The 18,688-nt window shown below is 52.5% G+C and overlaps 5 protein-coding genes and 3 non-coding genes across 8 annotated transcripts; 5 read left to right on the top strand and 3 right to left on the bottom strand.

Moving 5' to 3' along the window:
- Positions 1–1,108: 1,108 nt before the first annotated feature.
- Positions 1,109–2,801, top strand: BP01DRAFT_235960 (TVP38/TMEM64 family protein). Its single transcript, XM_025571234.1, has 3 exons — positions 1,109–1,790; positions 1,844–2,263; positions 2,317–2,801. The coding sequence occupies exons 1-3, from the start codon at positions 1,321–1,323 to the stop codon at positions 2,672–2,674; spliced, it is 1,248 nt and encodes a 415-aa protein (XP_025432727.1). The 5' UTR covers positions 1,109–1,320; the 3' UTR covers positions 2,675–2,801.
- A 1,368-nt stretch (positions 2,802–4,169) lies between these two features.
- Positions 4,170–7,181, top strand: aof2 (putative lysine-specific histone demethylase Aof2; the record flags this gene model as incomplete). The annotated part of the gene is made up of 1 exon (XM_025571705.1): positions 4,170–7,181. One exon carries the CDS (start codon positions 4,170–4,172, stop codon positions 7,179–7,181), a length of 3,012 nt encoding a protein of 1,003 aa, XP_025432726.1.
- A 76-nt stretch (positions 7,182–7,257) lies between these two features.
- On the bottom strand, positions 7,258–9,385 carry trr1 (thioredoxin-disulfide reductase TRR1). The gene is made up of 4 exons (XM_025579075.1): positions 9,280–9,385; positions 8,903–9,220; positions 7,943–8,842; positions 7,258–7,866 (listed from the first exon to the last, which is right to left on the bottom strand). Exons 2-4 carry the CDS (start codon positions 8,922–8,924, stop codon positions 7,685–7,687), a joined length of 1,104 nt encoding a protein of 367 aa, XP_025432725.1. The 5' UTR covers positions 8,925–9,220; positions 9,280–9,385; the 3' UTR covers positions 7,258–7,684.
- A 145-nt stretch (positions 9,386–9,530) lies between these two features.
- BP01DRAFT_422151 (uncharacterized protein) lies at positions 9,531–14,536 on the bottom strand. The gene is made up of 6 exons (XM_025579555.1): positions 12,572–14,536; positions 11,239–12,503; positions 11,057–11,182; positions 10,801–11,003; positions 10,455–10,750; positions 9,531–10,393 (listed from the first exon to the last, which is right to left on the bottom strand). The coding sequence occupies exons 1-6, from the start codon at positions 14,097–14,099 to the stop codon at positions 9,609–9,611; spliced, it is 4,203 nt and encodes a 1,400-aa protein (XP_025432724.1). The 5' UTR covers positions 14,100–14,536; the 3' UTR covers positions 9,531–9,608.
- Positions 14,537–15,573: 1,037 nt separating this feature from the next.
- Positions 15,574–15,654, bottom strand: BP01DRAFT_t93. The gene has a single exon. It is a non-coding gene; the product is annotated as a tRNA-Ser (tRNA).
- A 1,297-nt stretch (positions 15,655–16,951) lies between these two features.
- Positions 16,952–17,032, top strand: BP01DRAFT_t105. Its single transcript has one exon. It is a non-coding gene; the product is annotated as a tRNA-Ser (tRNA).
- An 87-nt stretch (positions 17,033–17,119) lies between these two features.
- Positions 17,120–17,200, top strand: BP01DRAFT_t106. Its single transcript has one exon. It is a non-coding gene; the product is annotated as a tRNA-Ser (tRNA).
- Positions 17,201–17,293: 93 nt separating this feature from the next.
- On the top strand, positions 17,294–17,857 carry BP01DRAFT_422150 (uncharacterized protein; the record flags this gene model as incomplete). The annotated part of the gene is made up of 1 exon (XM_025579554.1): positions 17,294–17,857. The coding sequence occupies one exon, from the start codon at positions 17,294–17,296 to the stop codon at positions 17,810–17,812; it is 519 nt and encodes a 172-aa protein (XP_025432723.1). The 3' UTR covers positions 17,813–17,857.
- Positions 17,858–18,688: the final 831 nt, after the last annotated feature.

Genomic DNA, 18,688 nt, shown 5'->3' with positions numbered 1-18,688 from the left:
GAGAGGAGGGGGGACGAAGAGGGGGAGGAGGTAATAAAGAGAGGGAGAGAGATGGATTGGATTGATTGGGAATGAAATGGGGGAAGTTCAGCCAGTGATTATTCCCGCCAGTACGGAGAAGAGTACTCGGAGGTACTTGGAACCACCGAGTGACCCCTAAGGTACGGCAGGTACCTACTATGTACTTCAAACCAATTCTAATCACCACCCTCTCCAGCTCTCTCTCCCCCTTTATTCTTTGGTTATTGGTTGATTGACTGATAAATGGTTCTCCCAATCACCGACTGCCCTATCAACTAACGTTTAACCTGGACTCGACGGGTCTGTTTGTTCTTTATCTCCACAATCACTACCTCGAACCGGTGTTAGAATTGCCTTTGGGCTGTCGGGCTGTCAATTATCTCCATCTCCCCCTTTTTTGACCCTCATGGTCCTTCTACTGGTCTGATTGCTGAAGAGACCGACGGCTATGTGGGGGATTCTAGACTAGTAATCACATACAGTTGGAGACAGCAGATCTACCGAGATATGCAGAGCAAGACATTCGTCCATCTCGCTGATAGAAGTCAATTCTTGTCTCGTTCGTTTCCTGGTGTACAATCATCCAAGGTCAACGTGAAGGATACCTAGATAGCCTGCCATCAATAAGACAATAAGATGGTTGTCTTCATTCTCGTATGGTAAATTACAAATCCTAAATTACATAAATTACCCGCTTAGACCACGTTCCTGCCTTAGTCAGAAAATGGATGATGTCGAAGGCTCGCCAGGCAGCCAGCGAAATGACACCGACGGAGCTTCAACCCTCGGACCTGCAGTTGCCGTCAATAATTGATCAGTCAGGGAGAAACATAAAAAAGGGAGAAACTGCTGGTCAGCTCTTTCCTCTCTTTTGAATATAACTCAATTGAATACCCCTCTCGCTTTCTCACTTCTTTCATCGTTGCTGCTTCTTATTCCCGTCCGACCGCGTTCGCACATCTCATCATCGCATCAGTGTGGACGAAACTCTTCCGCCATCCCCCGCCCATGCTCTGTTTCGAGTCGAGGGCTTGAAAACGCCCTCCTGCAGAGTTATCATTGGCACTTGAATACCTGGGACTTTCAACAGGCACAAACCGTGCTGTGACTGATATAGGGAGTAGATAATCCTTGAGACGATATCGAGTTCACGGGTTCTCGCCCGTTTCGTTATTCTTCCTTCCAGGCCTCCGCTCCACTTTCGGCTGTCGATCTTGTCGCCTCTACTCGGGGTAGCTAATCGAGCTCCATACTTCAATTGCCCCCCGACTCACTCGCGTTGTCCATTCTCCCAGAAATATGCCTGCGGATTATACATCCACGGCCAAGGCCCTCTCCGTATCCCCAACGTCGCCAGAAGCGTTCTCCCCATCTGACGAGGATGTCTTTCCGCCATGGAGTCAACGAGCTTCCGCCCAGCGAAACTCACCAGGTGCCGCCAGCCGCAGTCCAGCGACCTTCAGGGAACAGATTATCGATCGCGCGACCCAGATGTCACAGCGAATAAAAACGGCTTGGCGAAAGATGACTTTCTGGCAGAGAGTTGGCGCAGTAGGTGCTTTCCTCTTAGCCAATATGCTGGGTTTGGCATTCTTGTTCTTCACCGGGAAGGTGTTCATTTGGATCCGTCCCGTGGCAGCACAATGGGAGAAGTCCCGTTTGGCGTTCTTCATCCTTTGGCTTTGTGTCTTCTTCGTTTCTTTCCCTCCGTTGGTCGGATGGTCGACTTTCGGAACAGTCTCTGGCTATCTATTTGGCGTATGGAAAGGGTAAGTAGTGGCAGTCCGCGCGTACTAGCGGCATGACTCTGACCTCTCTCTAGGTGGCTCCTTTACGCCTCTGCAACTGTGCTCGGCTCGACGGTTTCATTCATTGTGTCTCGTACAGTCCTGTCCAAATTTGTGCACCGGTTGATTGAGCGTGACAAGCGATTCGCGGCTCTCTCGTTGACCTTGAAGTACGATGGACTGAAGCTGCTGTGCATGATTCGCCTGTGCCCACTGCCTTACTCCGTATGTAATGGGGCTGTTTCGACCTTCCCGACCGTTCATCCATTGATGTATGGACTCGCCACTGCCCTCGTCACCCCTAAGCTACTAGTGCCCGCCTTCATCGGCAGCAGACTTCGAATCCTCTCCGAAAATAATGAGAAAATGAGTGCTGGGTCGAAGGCTGTAAATATCTGCAGTATAGTTTTCACAATTGCCATTGGCGTTTTCACCGGACTATATATATACAAACGGTAATACACACGCAGCACTTCCCCACCGCATTCTAGCTAACGTGCTCCTTTAGGACCCTGGCTCGAGCGAAAGAATTGGAGGCCAAAGAGCGAGAAGATCTTCGACGGACTCTACAAGCAGATCATGCCTCTCATCGCTCACACCAGGCCTTCTCGGAGGACCCGGAAGTCGATCGGGCCGCCCGAACTCTTGCCCGCGATGAGGAGGAACAGCTCGGATTCACTGATCTGGACGATGACCACGTGGAACTGGCTATGGACGACGAGAGCGGCAGTGAGAACTACAATGGCCACGGCAAGTCATCGCGTTATTGGGATGAATTCACCGATAACGACTCGGATGCCTTCCGGGACGAAGACGGTGCGCATGAGGAGACGTATACCTTGCATACTCATGTGCGCCGAGACTGAAGTTTCTAGGGCCGTCGGGTACCGGCTAAGACCACATTGCATATACATCCGAGCCTTGTTGCTTGATTAGAGTCTCCTCTAATGAGTGATGTCTTGTTCTATAGAGAGAGAGGGACATGAAAATGACGGTTTATGAATCCTGATTTGAAGGTCTGAGGCTGCTGTTTAGATCCTGAAGAATGAGAGATCTGTTACGAAGCGCGACGTTCAGGCACGCAGCACCCCGGTGGCTTCCTGCACTTCTTGTAGATCATTACGCAATACAAAGCAGACGAAACTTGACCTGCGGAGTACTCATAACAGTAGTAGCCATTACATCCCAGCTGATATGAATATGGCTGCTGAAAGTATGCTCTGAGTAGGGAAGAAGGGCAATGCGGACTGGCGGGGAGTCGGCCGAACATGCCGCCGATCCAGAAATGCATCTCCTCAATCTTGAATTTATCGCCGCTTCCTCCTCTTCCGTTCTCCACATATCGGACCTTTGCCCCTTCTCTTGATCCATCCCCCTTTTATTGGTGAATGAGAGGGTTGAGAGTGATAGTGCTCGACTACTATTGATTAGTACGATCCTTCAGGTTGGTAATATCGCTGGTTTTGTTTCTTCAATGCTTGCGCTTGCGGGGAAACTGGGGCGTCATGGGCTTGGCTGATAGGGATCCAATCGAAAACCCTCTTAGCCTGTTTTAATGGTCTGATTCAAGGGTAAGTCAATGCTCGTTCCATTTAATGCTCTAGCATCGTTCATCGTACCTTGATTCTCGGAGTGTCTCTAATTCGATTTGAAGGAATTCTCATACATCTACAAGCCAAGCCGTTTTTCCCCCCAAGATCAGGGATTTCTCATGGTAGAGCCTAGCATGAGTGGATAGAGGAATTTACAGCTAGCATGAAAACCGCCGCCTCTCTTGGGGCTCAGGGCCCCAACGGGCATGTCTCCCATACCAGTCCGCTGAACCCATACTTGCCCACGAGCCTCGGAGCCATGGCCCGTGATGGGGGGCAATATTCCATGTTCTCGACACGCCAAGTCCTTCCTGGGAGCAGTCAGCCGGTACGGCTTCCTGCAATAATGCCGCCCACTAAAATGCATGCTACCGCGCTCCTGCCTGCGGGTGGCGCCATGGCTCCAGCTGCGACATCAATCCTGAATGGCAGTACATTTCAGTCTTCTAATTTAGAAGGCACGAATGCTTTGCAGAGATCCAGCGGACATCCTGCAACTTCGACGTCTATTATTAATCCCAAGGTCGCATCCGCACTACCTGCGCCTAATGGTACTACTGCACCGCGCGATCTTTTCATCAATCCATCGACAAACTCACACTCACTTCCCTCAAATGGCTTCGATCAGATGACGTCTAGCTCGCCGTCCACTACACTGGCTGGGGCGATCTCCTCAGGGTCCACTTCTTTGAGAACCGATCCCATGAGTGTTCCGGAGCGCAAACCGACTCCCATTAGGTATCGCCCACGGTCTTCTATTCCGCCGAGAATGCCCGCAGCAGTTTATGCTCAGCAGTGCGTTGCCGCAGCGTATGCCTCTCGGCTCAATCCTTATGCTTTGCACAGGAAGGAGCAGGAGGCGTTACAGGACCATCTTTGTCACCTCCAAGTTACTGTGTATTTGAACATCCGGAATGGCATCCTGCGACTGTGGACACGAAACCCGATGGTAAGCGTCTCGAAAGAGGAAGCCTGGGGGTGCACGAAAGATTATCGTTGGGTGAATCTTGCCTCCTTCGCTTATGAATGGCTCATAAGGAATGGCTATATCAACTTCGGGTGTGTGGAGATTCCCACAGCCCTCGTAAACTCCAGAAAGGGTCGCCGAAAGGATGGCCCAGTGGTTGTGGTCATTGGAGCAGGAGTGGCAGGGTTAGGCTGTGCGCGACAATTGGAGGGACTCTTCCGCCATTACCACGATGCCGATTCATCCCCACGAGTCATTGTCCTAGAAGGAAGGCGCAGGATTGGCGGTCGCATTTATTCGCACCCGCTCCGCAGTTTGCAGTCCTCAAAACTGGCTCCCGGGCTGGTTCCGAAGGCTGAAATGGGCGCCCAGATCATTGTGGGCTTCGAGCATGGCAATCCGTTGGATCAGATAGTCCGCGGTCAGCTAGCTCTTCCCTATCATCTTTTACGTGATATCTCAACCATCTATGATATTGATGGCTCCGCGGTAGATGAAGCCCGTGATGCAACAGCCGAGATGCTTTATAACGATGTACTGGACCGTTCAGGTCTCTACCGTCACAAATCCGTGATAGTCCCAACAGCGGAAGGTGAGCGGGACTTGATCGATACTGGTCGTGATATTGTGACCAATGATGGCCTCACCGTCCGTCAATATGAAGAGGCCAGGGCTGCCGGTACAATTGGACTCCTTTTCCCTGCCAAAAAGGTTCGTAGAGGCGTGGGTCATAAGACAGCAGAAATCAAACCAGCCAGTGCCCCTTTAGCAAACGCTGACAGCAACGAAGAAAACCCAACGAAGCTTGCTTGTCAGACGATGGGATGGAGCCTGAAACCCGGGATTTCAGACACTGAGAAGATTAATCTTGATCCCACGGCTAAGGCATCTCGGACTCAGACACTGGGAGCCGTCTTAGATGAGGGTTTCAGGCAATACCAACGCATGCTGCCGCTGACTCCCAAAGATATGCGGTTGATGAATTGGCATATGGCCAACCTAGAATATGCGAACGCAGCCAATGTTGGCAAGCTCAGTCTCTCCGGCTGGGACCAGGATATGGGCAACGAGTTCGAAGGGGAGCACTCGCAAGTCATTGGCGGCTACCAGCAGCTTCCATACGGGCTATGGTCACTGCCCACCAAGCTCGAGGTACACAGAAACAAAGTTGTTTGCAACATCTCCTACGACTCGACTGGACGCGGTATCCAGAAAGCCGTCATCCAGTGTGAGGACGGTGAGTCTTTCACTGCGGACAAAGTAGTTTTCACAGGCTCCCTGGGCGTTCTTAAGCACCGAGGCATCCAGTTCTCCCCTCCTCTTCCGGAATGGAAACTGGGAGCGATTGACCGGTTAGGATTTGGAGTCATGAACAAGGTGATTCTCGTATTCGACCAACCCTTCTGGGACACGGAACGCGATATGTTTGGTCTGTTACGCGAGCCCCAGAACCGCGACAGTATGAGACAAGAAGACTATGCGGCCCATCGAGGTCGCTTCTACCTCTTCTGGAACTGCATGCGGACCACCGGTCTGCCTGTGCTTATAGCCCTGATGGCCGGTGATGCCGCTCACCAAGCCGAACGCACCCAGGACGCCGAGATCATCGCCGAAGTAATCAGCCAGCTCCGCAACGTCTTCAAGCACGTCGCCGTTCCAGACCCTCTGGAGACGATCATCACTCGCTGGGCTAGCGACAAGTTCACCCGTGGAAGCTATTCTTTCGTCGCCGCGCACTCCCTCCCTGGTGACTATGACCTCATGGCCCAGTCCATCGGCAACCTGCACTTTGCCGGCGAAGCCACCTGCGGCACCCACCCTGCCACCGTGCATGGTGCATACCTTTCAGGACTGCGCGCCGCGTCAGAGATCATCGAAACCACTCTCGGTCCTATCGAAATACCTTCTCCCCTGGTTCCCGACAAAGGCGCCAAAATCGTCGTTCCAGCTACAGACTTTGACAGGGCGTCAACAACGACGATCGCAAGCACCGGTCAGAAGCGCAAGCAACAACACCCATCCACAACGTCCATCCTCCCACCACTACCCAATCAGCCACAAGCTTCTAACCCGACCGACCCCTCCCCCTCCCCGGAATCCATCCACCGCGCAGCCTACGATAAAGCGATGTGGGCCTCCATCTACTCGGAAATCGGTGCCCCGGTGCCTCGACCTGCCCGCGCAGTCCTCAACCCATTTCTCCTCTATCAAAAGGACGTCTGGATCCGGTGTCGCGCGCAGTGTGATGAAGCCCGTCGCGCCGCCACAAATGACCCCACCGCGAAAGCGGCCCGCGACGAGATTCGCCAGGCTTTGGGACTGATGTGGCGTCAGGCCAGCGAGGCCGAGAAGCGGCCCTATCTCGAGCAGATCGAGCTGAACCGGCAGACCAACGCGACGATTATGGACCAGTGGCGCCGCGAACTTGCTGAATGGGAGAAATTCGCTCTACAGGTACGCGAGCGGTGGTGTCGAGAGAATCCGTACGCGGCGTGGGTGGACAGAGAGTTCGGTCGTGATAGCGGTAGTGGTGGTATTGGCAGTGTTCCCTTGGGGGATGTTGCTGCTGCTACTGGTATTCTTAATAGTACTACTACTACTATTACGGGCGCCAGTAGTGGTGGTGTTGGTTCAGCTGTACCGCCGGCCGGGGCTGTGCCCAATAGTAACATTAATGGCATGACCAACGGCACAACTGTCTCAACCGTTGCCAAAGCGCCCACGTCTTGTTCACCATTCGCACAACCCATGATTCCTCCTGCTGCTCAGCACCAGCAGCAACAAGCAAACGGCTCATTTTATCCTCCTCCCTGACCTAATTCTTCGAACTGTTCACATGACTAGTACTACTCAGCTCTATACTATTCTTAGATGGCAAGAAAACCCCCCCGTTCATCACTTTCTATTTCTGGATAAATTCTATCGTGTTGTTGTAGTGCATATTCATAGTCAAGAGAAAGTCCTCCAGTCATAGTTCAATTCATGCAAGAAAGAACCCAGCCCTTTCTGCGCGCGTTGTGTATCACGTGTATATCACAAGCATGGGATCAAATCATATAGAGGAAAAATGATGATAGAGAAAAAGAAGAAAAACGCTAAGTCTAAGATACAACCCGTAACAGAATCAGACCGAACAATGAAAAGAGTCCCATCTAGACATGAGGATGACAAGAAAAACCGTGAATGTCTAGTCTAGAAAAGAAACAGAAACTTCATCTATGCGATGGAAGGACAAAGAGAAGGAGCAGGTGAGGTGAGCAAAAAGCGGTTTAGTTTCAGAGGGGAAAGGAAGAAAGGTAAGGCGGGCTGATAGTCGCTTAGAGAAGGGGGTTGGATTTGTACTCGGCGGTAGCACCCTCAGACTCCTTCTTAACCTCGCCGTTGACCTCCTGGGTGGGCTGGACGGTGGACTTCTCGACGCTGATGACGGGCTCCTCGTCGGCGGACTCCTTCTCAGCGATGTACTTCTCGGCTTCGAGGGCAGCAATGCAGCCAGATCCTGCAGGTAAAAGTAAATGTCAGCGGGGGTTAGGGGTTGCGAAAGGGGAGAGAGTGGGGAATAGATAAGAACCTACCGGCACTGGTAATAGCCTGGCGGTAGCGCTTGTCCTGGACGTCACCGCAGGCAAAGACACCCTCGACGCTGGTGTAGCTGGTACCGGGCTGGGTGACGATGTAACCATCCTCATCGAGCTTAATCTGGCCCTTGACGAGGGCAGTGGCGGGGTCGTGGCCGACAGCGTAGAAGAGACCGTTGGCGTCAACGACCTCCTCCTCGCCGGAGACGACGTTCTTGACGCGGAGGTGGGTCATCAGACCCATGGGCTTGTCCTCACCGAGAACCTCGGTGGCGACGGTGTTGAAGCGGACGGTGACCTTGGGGTGGGACAGAAGACGCTGGGCCATGGTCTTGCTAGCGCGGAGCTTGTCCTTGCGGACGAGAACGGTCACGCTGCTGCCGTACTTGGCGAGGAACATGGCCTCCTCGGCGGCGGAGTCACCACCACCGATGACAAAGAGGGGCTTGTTGCGGAAGATGGGCACAGCGCCGTCGCAGACAGCGCAGGCGGAGATACCGTTCTGCCAGTACTTCTCCTCACCGGGGAGGTCGAGACGGCGGGCGTTGGCACCGGTGGCGATGATAACGGCATCGGCAGTGTGAGCAGGCTCGTTGTCGGGGCCGTCGTTCCACTCGGTCCAGAGCTTGAAGGGCCGCTGCGAGAAGTCCACCTTGGAAATGGTCTCCGTGATTACTTCGGTGCCGAAGCGGACGGACTGCTTGCGCATGTTCTCCATGAGCTCGGCACCGCCAATACCATCGGGGAAGCCGGGGAAGTTCTCGATGTCGGTGGTAGTGGTGAGCTGACCGCCAGCGGCGGTGCCATTGGCCAGCATACCCTCATAGAGGACGGGCTTGAGTTCGGCGCGGGAGAGGTAGATGGCCGCGGTGTGCGCAGCGGGGCCGGAGCCGATGACTAGAGGCAGGAACGGTTAAGGCCCGCTTCGAACAATCCAATTGAGCGGATAGTACTTACTGACGACGTTGGTGTGAACCATTCTGGAAGATGACGGGGGATTGACACGCAGTGGCGTCGAAAGGGGGTTAGGGAGAGCGGAGGTAGCTGGTGAGGATTTTTGATGGAGCGAGGAAGTAGCCGCTGCAGTCAATCCAAGAGATGCACGCAGGGAGGAGAAGGGAAACCGACGAAAGGCGGAGGAGAACAGATTGGCGGTGTTGATGGGGGAACAGAGAGGAAGAAAATTGAAGTTTAAAGGCGGCAGAGGAAGAAGAATGAATTAATAGTGATGGGAGAAGCCAAACGGAGGGGCAGCGAATCCACCAGAAAGTTGGGCTGGCCGGGGCGAGATTAGCTAAGATTGTTCAATCCTGCATAACTAAAGATCCACTCACCACCGGGATTTACTTATCAATGAATGATCAATGAGATAACTAATCGCGACCAGACTTGGAGAAGCAAGCGGTCGTTAGTCAGACGGAATGCAATGGAGGTTTTCTGTTGATTCTTGGTTCTGATTCTCACCAGAATTCTCAAGAATTCTCACAAATTATCCACGGCCAGATTTGTGTCACGTGATATGCTTATAAACCGGGAACAGGCCGAGACCGCCGTTGCTTATCGATCAAATGATCTACACTCACATCACTCAAGCATCTCTAGCGTTCATTCATCCATCATTCATCCATATCGTCAATCGTTACATCTCATTCGCTCAATCCCCTCACTTCGATCGCCCGAACCATTTTTTCCGCTTGGAAGAAGTCATCTCCTCCTTATCGCCCTCTTCCGCCTCCACATCTTCCTCGCTTGCACCGACCAGCCCGGCCGGCCCCATTCCATTGCCTGCACCGACTACTCCACCGGATCTCTCCCGAGGATTCTCGTAGCCTCCTCCGTCCTCTTCGTCCTCTTCGTCACTCAAATCGTCATCCTCCTCGTCCTCTACCTCCGTATCCTCCGCTGGTTTTCTCTCTCTGTTGGACCCCCGGACTCCCAACCACTTCTTCCAGCCCTTGGCCACCGGAGCGGCCGGTTGGTCAAAATCCAACCCTTCGTACCGAAGTGCAGGAACCAGCAATTTGTATGGGGTCGTAATACCTGCCGGATCCTTGGGGTTGAGCTCTAGGTTGAGCGTAATAGCTAGTCCTTCCTCCATGTCAATGATTGCATCGAGGCCTCTACCAGCACGGTTGCTCGCCTTCTGGCTAGCATTTGTTGGGCGGCGCTGTAAGAAGCCGGGTTGAAACTCCTTAGGCGGGAAATAGCCATTCCCAGATTCAGTCGACGGGAAGTGCCCGTCCATGCTCATCCGCCGGCCTATTGGGGCCTCACCCAGGTTGAAATCCTTCGTGGGTGGTGGACCCCGGCCAGAAAGCCGACGGAATAGGCCTCCGCTGGGAGGCTTATCCCCACGCGTCAGCGATAGAGTCCTCTTCAGCTTCCGCGGGCGAGGCTCCTCCGCGCCTGCCCTCAGTGCAGGCCGCGGCGTCCCGGGCGGCGTAGCACCTGATAGTAAGTTAGCGTAATCTCGTCCTCAAGCGCTCGGGCAGACATCAAGTCGACTGACCTGGTTGGTATCGACGAATGGAGCACCAATTCCGTCGCGGTAGCAGTCTCTTATTGTTACGGGGTTTGTTGTTCACATCATGGGTGAAGATGGGAATCATATCCTCGTCCGTGTTGGTATCCATGTGATGCACCCGGTTGCGCTTGTTCAGCATATCGGAAATCATCTCTGTCTCAGGTAGATCCGCGATGGCCGAGGAGATGATGTTGGGCATGTACCGGTAGTCTTGGTCTTTGGGGATATTCAACTTCGGGTTTGAGTAGAACTGGCCGATAGCGGCCAGGTGGACATCACCGCTGTGATAGCCAGTCAGCCGCCGCTCGTAGATAACAGCGCTCAAACTTACCTCAAAATAGTAATTCGAACTGATTTCTCGGCGGCCAGATCCTGAAGATCCTCGATCAGATATGTCCGCTCAGACTTGTGGTGTTTGGCCGTCCAATGGTCGTCAAAGATTTCTACTTTGCCACCATTCTTGTTAACCAAGCCGCCAAAAAGACCGGCTTTGCCCAAGGACTTGCGGCTGTTGAGAATATTCTTGACCATCGCCTTGGAAGATGTTAGCAGGCTTGGACTTCGCAAGTATTGGCTCCACCACTTACCACTCTGGGGTATGCTAATGGAATACCCAAAGACACAATCAGGTGCTTGGTCTCACCCCTCGATATCTCGCGATGACATCTATCCCAGATCAGATCGCAAGTCTGTTCACTGAGAATTTCATCCGTCTACACACGACATGGGTCAGTAAATGCGACATAAGCGCTGGGATTTATCGACCTACCATTCGCTCTGTGCGACAATCTAGTCCAAGGAAAGCCAGGCCGTCGCCCAGGGACATGAAGAGATGCCGACTCTTCTGATCAATGTATGGGCCTGGTTGAGCTCCAAGAAGCCAGCTCGGCTCCTCCGCCTCGGTCTCCTCTGGAACACTATGATGCTGGAACAAGAGGTAGTATTTGAAAGCAATGTTTCCGAGGCCCGAGATAACGGCACAGTTCATGAACTCCTCGGGATAAGAACCAAAGCCTTCAATGATCTCGTGGTCGTTCCACATGTTCACCATGGGAATTTGAGAGCCAGCCAGGGAGAAGAGTCCTTGCGAGAACCACGTCGAGTAATTTCCGAGATAGAAGTCCTCCAACTCGGCTCGAAACTCCGCTGTGAACGATGCATCATACTTTTCACCCAAACCCTTGATTTTGACCCACTCCTGAAAATGCGCTGTCTGTGCTATGACCTTGTCGTTGAAGATCTGATCACCCCCACCAATCATAACGTGGAACGGCTGGGTCTGATGCTCGGTCAGAATATCACGCCACAGAGGATCAGGCCCACACAGCTTATTGGAGTCGACAGCTGGGCTAAAGCCGTTGCCTGTATGGAACACCACGTTCATAGATTGTCCCCGTGCGGGAACCCAGAACCCTATGGCTGGGCCCTGATTCAGCCTATAGGCGATTCGTTGTTGAGTTGGGCCCAGTTCAACCTCAATGTTGAACCTCCAAAATGTCACATCGCGCCCTGGATCCGCATAGAGGCGGGCTCCGGTGACCTCGGTGTAACTCCCCGCAGTTTCTCCGTCCATTTGGTGAAGACGATTGGCCGGCATAGTTTGCTTGACACCCTCGCTACTATAGTCGACCATGCTGGGAGACATCTCGTAGAGGCCATCATCGTTCTCGATAATCGAGAGGTCCATCTCTTCGTCAATATGGTCCACTGGTTTGACGTAGAGAGCGCGCCCGTCGCGCCCTAACTTCACCAATCCCGCCGTAGGATCGACATACTCGGGTGCAAGGCGAGCTTCCTCTCCATCTACCTGGACTGGTGGAGGTGGGAGTAGATCCATTGGTTGCGAAAACAACTTTAGACTCGGCCGTGGCTCATAGGATGAGCGTGAGTCTTGCGTCACAATGAGGATGCTACCTCTCCATGTCTCCTTGTTGAATGGTCCATTGGGCCCATCGATACGGATGCGCCTAAGTCCGCCATATCGAAGCAAAGGTCCACATTTAAGGAATATTGGTGGCTGGAAGCGTTTGCTACCTACACGACAGGGGAAATTAGTAGTTCGAACCACCCTCCTCGGGTTATCATCCCATCAAACAACTTACCTGTTGACTTCTGAGTCTGTGATCTGTGCGGAAAGTCGCTTGGTAGTGCCCTGCTGCGCCGACGGTTGTTGCTCGTTCCGCCTTCCCACCAAGCTTTGCTTCGATCTGCATCCAATCGCTGGAAGTCGAAGTCGGAAGCCCCTAGCCGAGCAACTTGCGCAGTCTTCCACTCTGACAGCGGAGGGGGTGTAGGTGGCGGCACGTTGAACGAGACTTTGGGTTTTGACGGTGCACTGGTTTCTGTTCCGAAAGTTTCGCGGCTCAAGTCAGCGCTCAGATCCGCAACTAGGGGAGTAGATAGCTCGGTCGTAACGCTAGCAAGATTGTTTGCAGCATTCTGTGGGGGCAGTGACTTCGGAATTGCGGAAGTCGCGTCCAAGCCAGCTTGTGGCAGTGGTCTGCCTTTAGGTATCATGAATTCATTCTGGTTCAGAGGCCCAGTGTTCCTGGTCTCTGGTTGGTTCGCTACATCCTTTCTGCTGATAGACGCCATCTTATTTTGCCTGGATTGGTTCGAGTCATGGGCAACGGGGCCATGCGTGCGCGAATTCTGGTGTCCGCTCGTGTTCATTGCTCGTGGGCCCATGGGCGGCCCTCCAGGTCTATGGCTCACGGTGACTGTACGTCTAGGAGCACTGCCTCTATTCACTACTGCCGGGTCCGGAATTCGGGCGCTAGAGTAAGGGCCATCGTCAGTCGGGTACGCCGCTGGATCCTGCAGCGATGGTGCTCTGGGGCGCGAGGACTTGGGCTTCTCGTACGGATTTTGTTCCAGGGGCCCATACTCTGCCTGGCTCTCCGAAGGGAAGCGTCGATGATCCGGTCGTCTGGCACCTTGTGTGGTGGGCTGCTTCTGTCTAGGAGCCTGCCCAGTCCCGGTTCGCGCAGTATCCTCGCGACCTGCTGCTCTTGGGTTTACCCAATCTGAGGGTTGTGACGTTGCCGATTCTCGGCCTTCGGCCTCCCTCTGCATCCGTTCTTTCAATTTCATCTCAGCTTCCAGCACCCGTGCTCTCTTTTTCTCTTTCAGGGACACCTCTAGCAGTTGAAGAGGCGAGCGATCCGAAGCTAAGGGCTGTGCACGGTCCGTCGTAGACCGACGGGTATTCGATCGGTCTATGGGAGATGCCTGGGTATCGGGCCTTGGCCCCTTGAGGCCATTGCCGCCAGTGTTCTTCATGTTTGCGGCCGGTAGCGGCTCATTCGCCTCGGACCATAGTGATGGTTCTAAAGTCGGTAGCCGGTCCTTTCGCTCTGTGCTTTCTTCTTTGAGAGCTTTCCCTCTGCCTTTGTTTGTGGAACCTGAGCGGGTTGCACGGCTGCCGTGTGGCCTTTCAGGGATGTAAGGCACGTTGTGTTTCATCGCATTCATGGAATAATTCTCCCTGTCGTGTTCGTGGTCAGCAGCGGGCCAGCCTTGCGAAGGCTGTCGGCGATGTGACGAGACTGGACGTGAGTTGCTGCTGGACGCTGGATCGGAGGACATGTTGTCTGCGTGCTCTGTTGCTCGAATACTCTCTGTGGTCATGGTTCGGGCGATTGCTGCTTAAAGGATAACTTGCTACAGCGTAAGCTTGCGGCGACCCTGCGGCGACAAAGGTGACACGACTGCGCGACACAACCACGCTTTAATGTGTTGCTATATTAGGAAACTCAATTCAGAATATATGATCGCATAGTTTTCAATGGCAGCAAGCAGCTTGTAGTATAAGCAACCCTGCGATGTGGTGTCGAGGGGGAGCGAATGCGCCGGTGCGGAGTATAACCACAAGCGAGCAAGTATGTATACACCTCCCTTGGGTGCCGTGTTACACTAACCACGAGATGCGGAACACAGTGGGGTTGGCCGGTAGCAGAACAATGAATGGAGGCAGTAAGAAGCCTGTGAAGATGCGACAAAGGGGGAAAGCAGATAATGGGCCCGAATCTGTCGAGTTTGGCGCAGAATTCAAGTGGAGGAAGAGGGGAGGGGGGGGGAGAATGGGGGATGAAATGCTATGATCAACGGGAGAGTGTGGGGAGGAAAATAATATAAACGGGTGGCTGGCAGACCAGACCAACCCTGCCTTCTCGTCCTCACTCATCCTCAGCCTTTTCCTGCTCCTGCTGCGTCAGGCGGGGCTGCACCACGAGTACTGCCGAGTACGTACGTACGTACGATAACTGAATTATGTATCATCAGGCTTCCATATTATTTTTCTTTTTCGTCGGGACTTCTGTCTCTACCCGTCCTTGCTGCGATTTGAAAATGGACTTCGAAGGATCATGTGTGTTCTGGCCTCTGTGATTGGCACCCTCGATGCTTTCGTCAAATCATCAATTCTAACGTTGCACCTCTCACCGATTTATCGATCAGTTCATGTCTCGCCGCTGGCAGCGCAGTTGTCAATTCAGCCCAATGCCTAGTTTAGGGGGTCTAGGGACAGCTGCGACCATTTGATTTGGTCTGCTGTGTGGACCCGTCCTGATTCCGGTCTGGTTCTTCCCGGTGCAGTATGAAATTAGTGTCTGTGGAAGCGCACGGCCTCGATCGAGCTCCGATGACGACGGCAGGGGAATAGATTAGAGACCTAACAGCAGTACTGGGCTAGGATGATGCAAGTTGCTACCACTTTTCTGGGCCGTCGCTTAGCATGAAACACTTTAACTTGACCTCGGATGCTGGGGGTTGGGTTCTTATAGACATGCATCGATCTGGCGGGTGTCTCGGCGTGTTTCCAGCCAATGGAGTCAGCGAGGTACCTGGTCAATGTACTGTACCTTGGGCTTGATGTGGCTTGGGTCTGGTGTGCTACATGGATGCGTAGGTTGCCGTCTACGCGAATTTAATGCGGCGTGATTGGTACAGGTAGGGGAAACCAGAGCGTTGGGGCGAGGATGTGGTTCGTATTCTTGTACATTGCAAGTCTACCTCGAGGCTGAGAGAGCCAGCGAAATCGCCTATTGAGCAGGTGTAGAACAAGTGGTTGGTGGAAGAGGGCAATCTGGAATTGAAAAAAAAACGACACCTGTGAGATTCGAACTCACGCGGGCGAACCCACTGGCTTAGCAGGCCAGCACCTTAACCACTCGGTCAAAGTGTCTAGTTACTATCAGTCTCATGTTTCTTGCATAATATGTACTTATTTTGTCTCTTACACTTTCCCGATCATACCGGGGATGGTGCACTGCCCCAGGCACGACTTTCTTTCTTTCTTCCTTTCTGCCTTCTTTTCTATTATTCTCTCTCTCTGAGAAGAAGCTGGATAAGTACCCTGAAAATATGCATACCCCAAGCATGATCAACATCTGCATAATCCCATGGAGTACGCATCAAGACTTCTGATGAATGTATATTGCATGCCATATTTTATGGACCGTATGGTGGTTGCTTGGGGCTGTGTTTTCCATGTATGCTATGTGTATCCGTTTTGACTCTTCACGTCGGGCTTTGTGCACTTCAATGTGTGGTACTCTGTATGGCGGGTGGCCTTGTGCAGATGATGTTCTCGCATATACGCTTTCGCGTACCTTGTATGGGTAAGACTAGGTGGGCTCCGGTGTCAGCTCCATGGGCTTAAAGTATCCTGCAGCAATAATCCCAGCAACCAGTCAACTAATTATTTGCAATTTACATGGACGTATGTATGCGCATTCTTACTGTGTATGTATGCTACAACAGTCTAGTTAGTACCGCTTGCTTGATCCAGCTACCATGTGTATATCTTGCTCTTCTTCCGTGGTCATGCACACGGGTCGGGTAATGTGTAGAGTTATTGAGATATCGGTTGTGGATTATGCTACGTGCTTGCTGCTTCTGTTGCTGTCGGGTGTTGTGTGGCCTGCCATGGGTTTCTTTGTTTTTTTTTTTTTTTTTTTTTTTTTTTTTTTTTTTTTTGCTCGTTTGACCTGGTCGATGCTCATGCCACTCCTCTTGTTTGTGGGGTGCGTCTGAAATAGTATATTCCGGATCCATGTTCAGTTACCGGACCTGGAGATACACCCAAAACCTTTGACTCTAATAGTCGAAACCCCACAGGACAAACCACACAAATCAATGAAGTCTTACGGTAAACAAGGATCAGGAACTGAAACACCGGGAACTAATCACGTATTCGACCAGCCAAGTTGATGGACTAGTACACATCGCCAGTGATCAACCCTACGATGCGGCTATAGTAACGGAAATGGGACGTGTCAACATGACAAGACTTGCTGATTTGAGGGCAGTCGCATACTTCAAACAGCAGGGAAGAAAGGCAGATCAGTAGCACCGGCACATAGCAGATTCCCTCAAAGCTATACATTAGTCACGAAGACACTCAGATCAAAAGTGAGACAATGCTGGCTTGATAATCTTAGTATCTAGGTTAGTTAGCTTGCTGACGTTATCAACAATTGGACACTTTGACCGAGTGGTTAAGGTGCTGGCCTGCTAAGCCAGTGGGTTCGCCCGCGTGAGTTCGAATCTCACAGGTGTCGATTTCTTTTTACACCCCAACACAATCTATCCTCATTCTTAGCCTAGCGGGTCAAGATCATTCAGCTCCACCTTCAGAACAAGCAATTGACACTTTGACCGAGTGGTTAAGGTGCTGGCCTGCTAAGCCAGTGGGTTCGCCCGCGTGAGTTCGAATCTCACAGGTGTCGTCATGTCTTTTTGTCGATTCCCCAATTATCCTCACTCTGCTGACCAGATATATTGTCTTGTTGACCGGTTGCTCCATGAGGATATACTGCAGCATGTTAAGATGCGTCCATCCAGCCTCACGCGTGACGTTGAACTCCACGCCGCGGTCCGGGAGGACCGACCCATGGAAGGCAGGAACCCGGGAAGCCGGCGCTGATCTACCCGCCCGGCAGAGTCATCCACCCCCATCGACGCTGTTCGATGTCATGTGCTATAGTAGTCACTTGCCCGAGCACTCAGTTACAGCTGCCCAGACTGCTAGAGTGGCCTCGCAGCGATTCGCGCAGCAAGCTAAGTGTCGGTCACGTTGGTACATTCGCGCCCTACGGCGCTTTCACCATCGCCACGATTTCCGACAATTACTCCCGGATTATCATCACTCGCTCAGCCGCCGAGAGCATTATCCAGAGAAACTCAAAGATGCACCCACTCGTACTGCACCCTCGCCACTACAAGATGGTGGAGTCGCACTCGTAGCGATCAAGGAGCAGAGGGCTGGCGACATCTCAATCTCTACACACCGTATGCTCGAATCAGTAGTCATCGAAGGTACATCAACGACAGCCAACTGATTGCTTGCCGAGTCAGAGCGGACGGATACAACAAACCAAAACATGCATTATTGTTAAGTATGGAGCCACTGCAGGACATGTGCTCTTCCCGTGAGACCTGAACACCCGAATAGACCTGAAAGCTGACATGTTCTCTCCCTTCCTGCCCTCCACGGAGGTCGGACTGAAGAGTAGCTCCCTCTCCTCAACGAGGAGCAACACCCGCCAGACAAGTTACTCAAAAGGCTCACGTGTTGATGTGCCTCGCGTATGAGGCAATCGGGCACCTCTTCCTAGCAAATCGCGCACGGCGCATGTCATGACAGGATCAAGGGACTTCCAAACTATAGCTGTCTAAGCTTAATCTCTTATGCTCAAAGACTTCCAGCTACGATAACGTACTCCATGCCCAGAATCCGGTCTTTTCCTGATTTTCGTGCAGTCCGCCAAGGTGGGATGCCTCTACTCCCCGTTTTCCTTTCCTCGCAGAGAAATCATTCAGATTGGCATTGCTGACTGCTATGCTGGTCTGAGAATTAAGCTAAGCAGAGAAGCTGATAATTGCTACTCCCCACCATCTTGAGTGAGCAAGAATGCTTTGGTATTGAAGCCTTCAGGGAGTTTCACACTGGACTAGTATCATGTCTACAGATTCGCCGCCATTGCCCCGTGAGAACAAATCCTAGCGAACCCGATACTGCCGGGAAATATCGTTTCACATGAGTGTCTACATCAGAGTAGTCAAGCGCTACAGCCGCGTTAATTGTGCGATGGATACCTAGCTTACCGAGATTGGTCTCATGTATGAATACTCCGACGCGGCGGCTACACACTAATGTTTTCTCGAAACCCTACGAATGGCAACCAGACCTGGAGTAACCCTTGGCTGCTGGAAAT

The sequence above is a fragment of the Aspergillus saccharolyticus genome (assembly GCF_003184585.1).
Source record: "Aspergillus saccharolyticus JOP 1030-1 unplaced genomic scaffold BP01scaffold_9, whole genome shotgun sequence".
NCBI lineage: Eukaryota > Fungi > Ascomycota > Eurotiomycetes > Eurotiales > Aspergillaceae > Aspergillus > Aspergillus saccharolyticus.
Note: the sequence above shows the minus strand (reverse complement) of the source record. Positions and strands in the feature narration are given on the sequence as shown.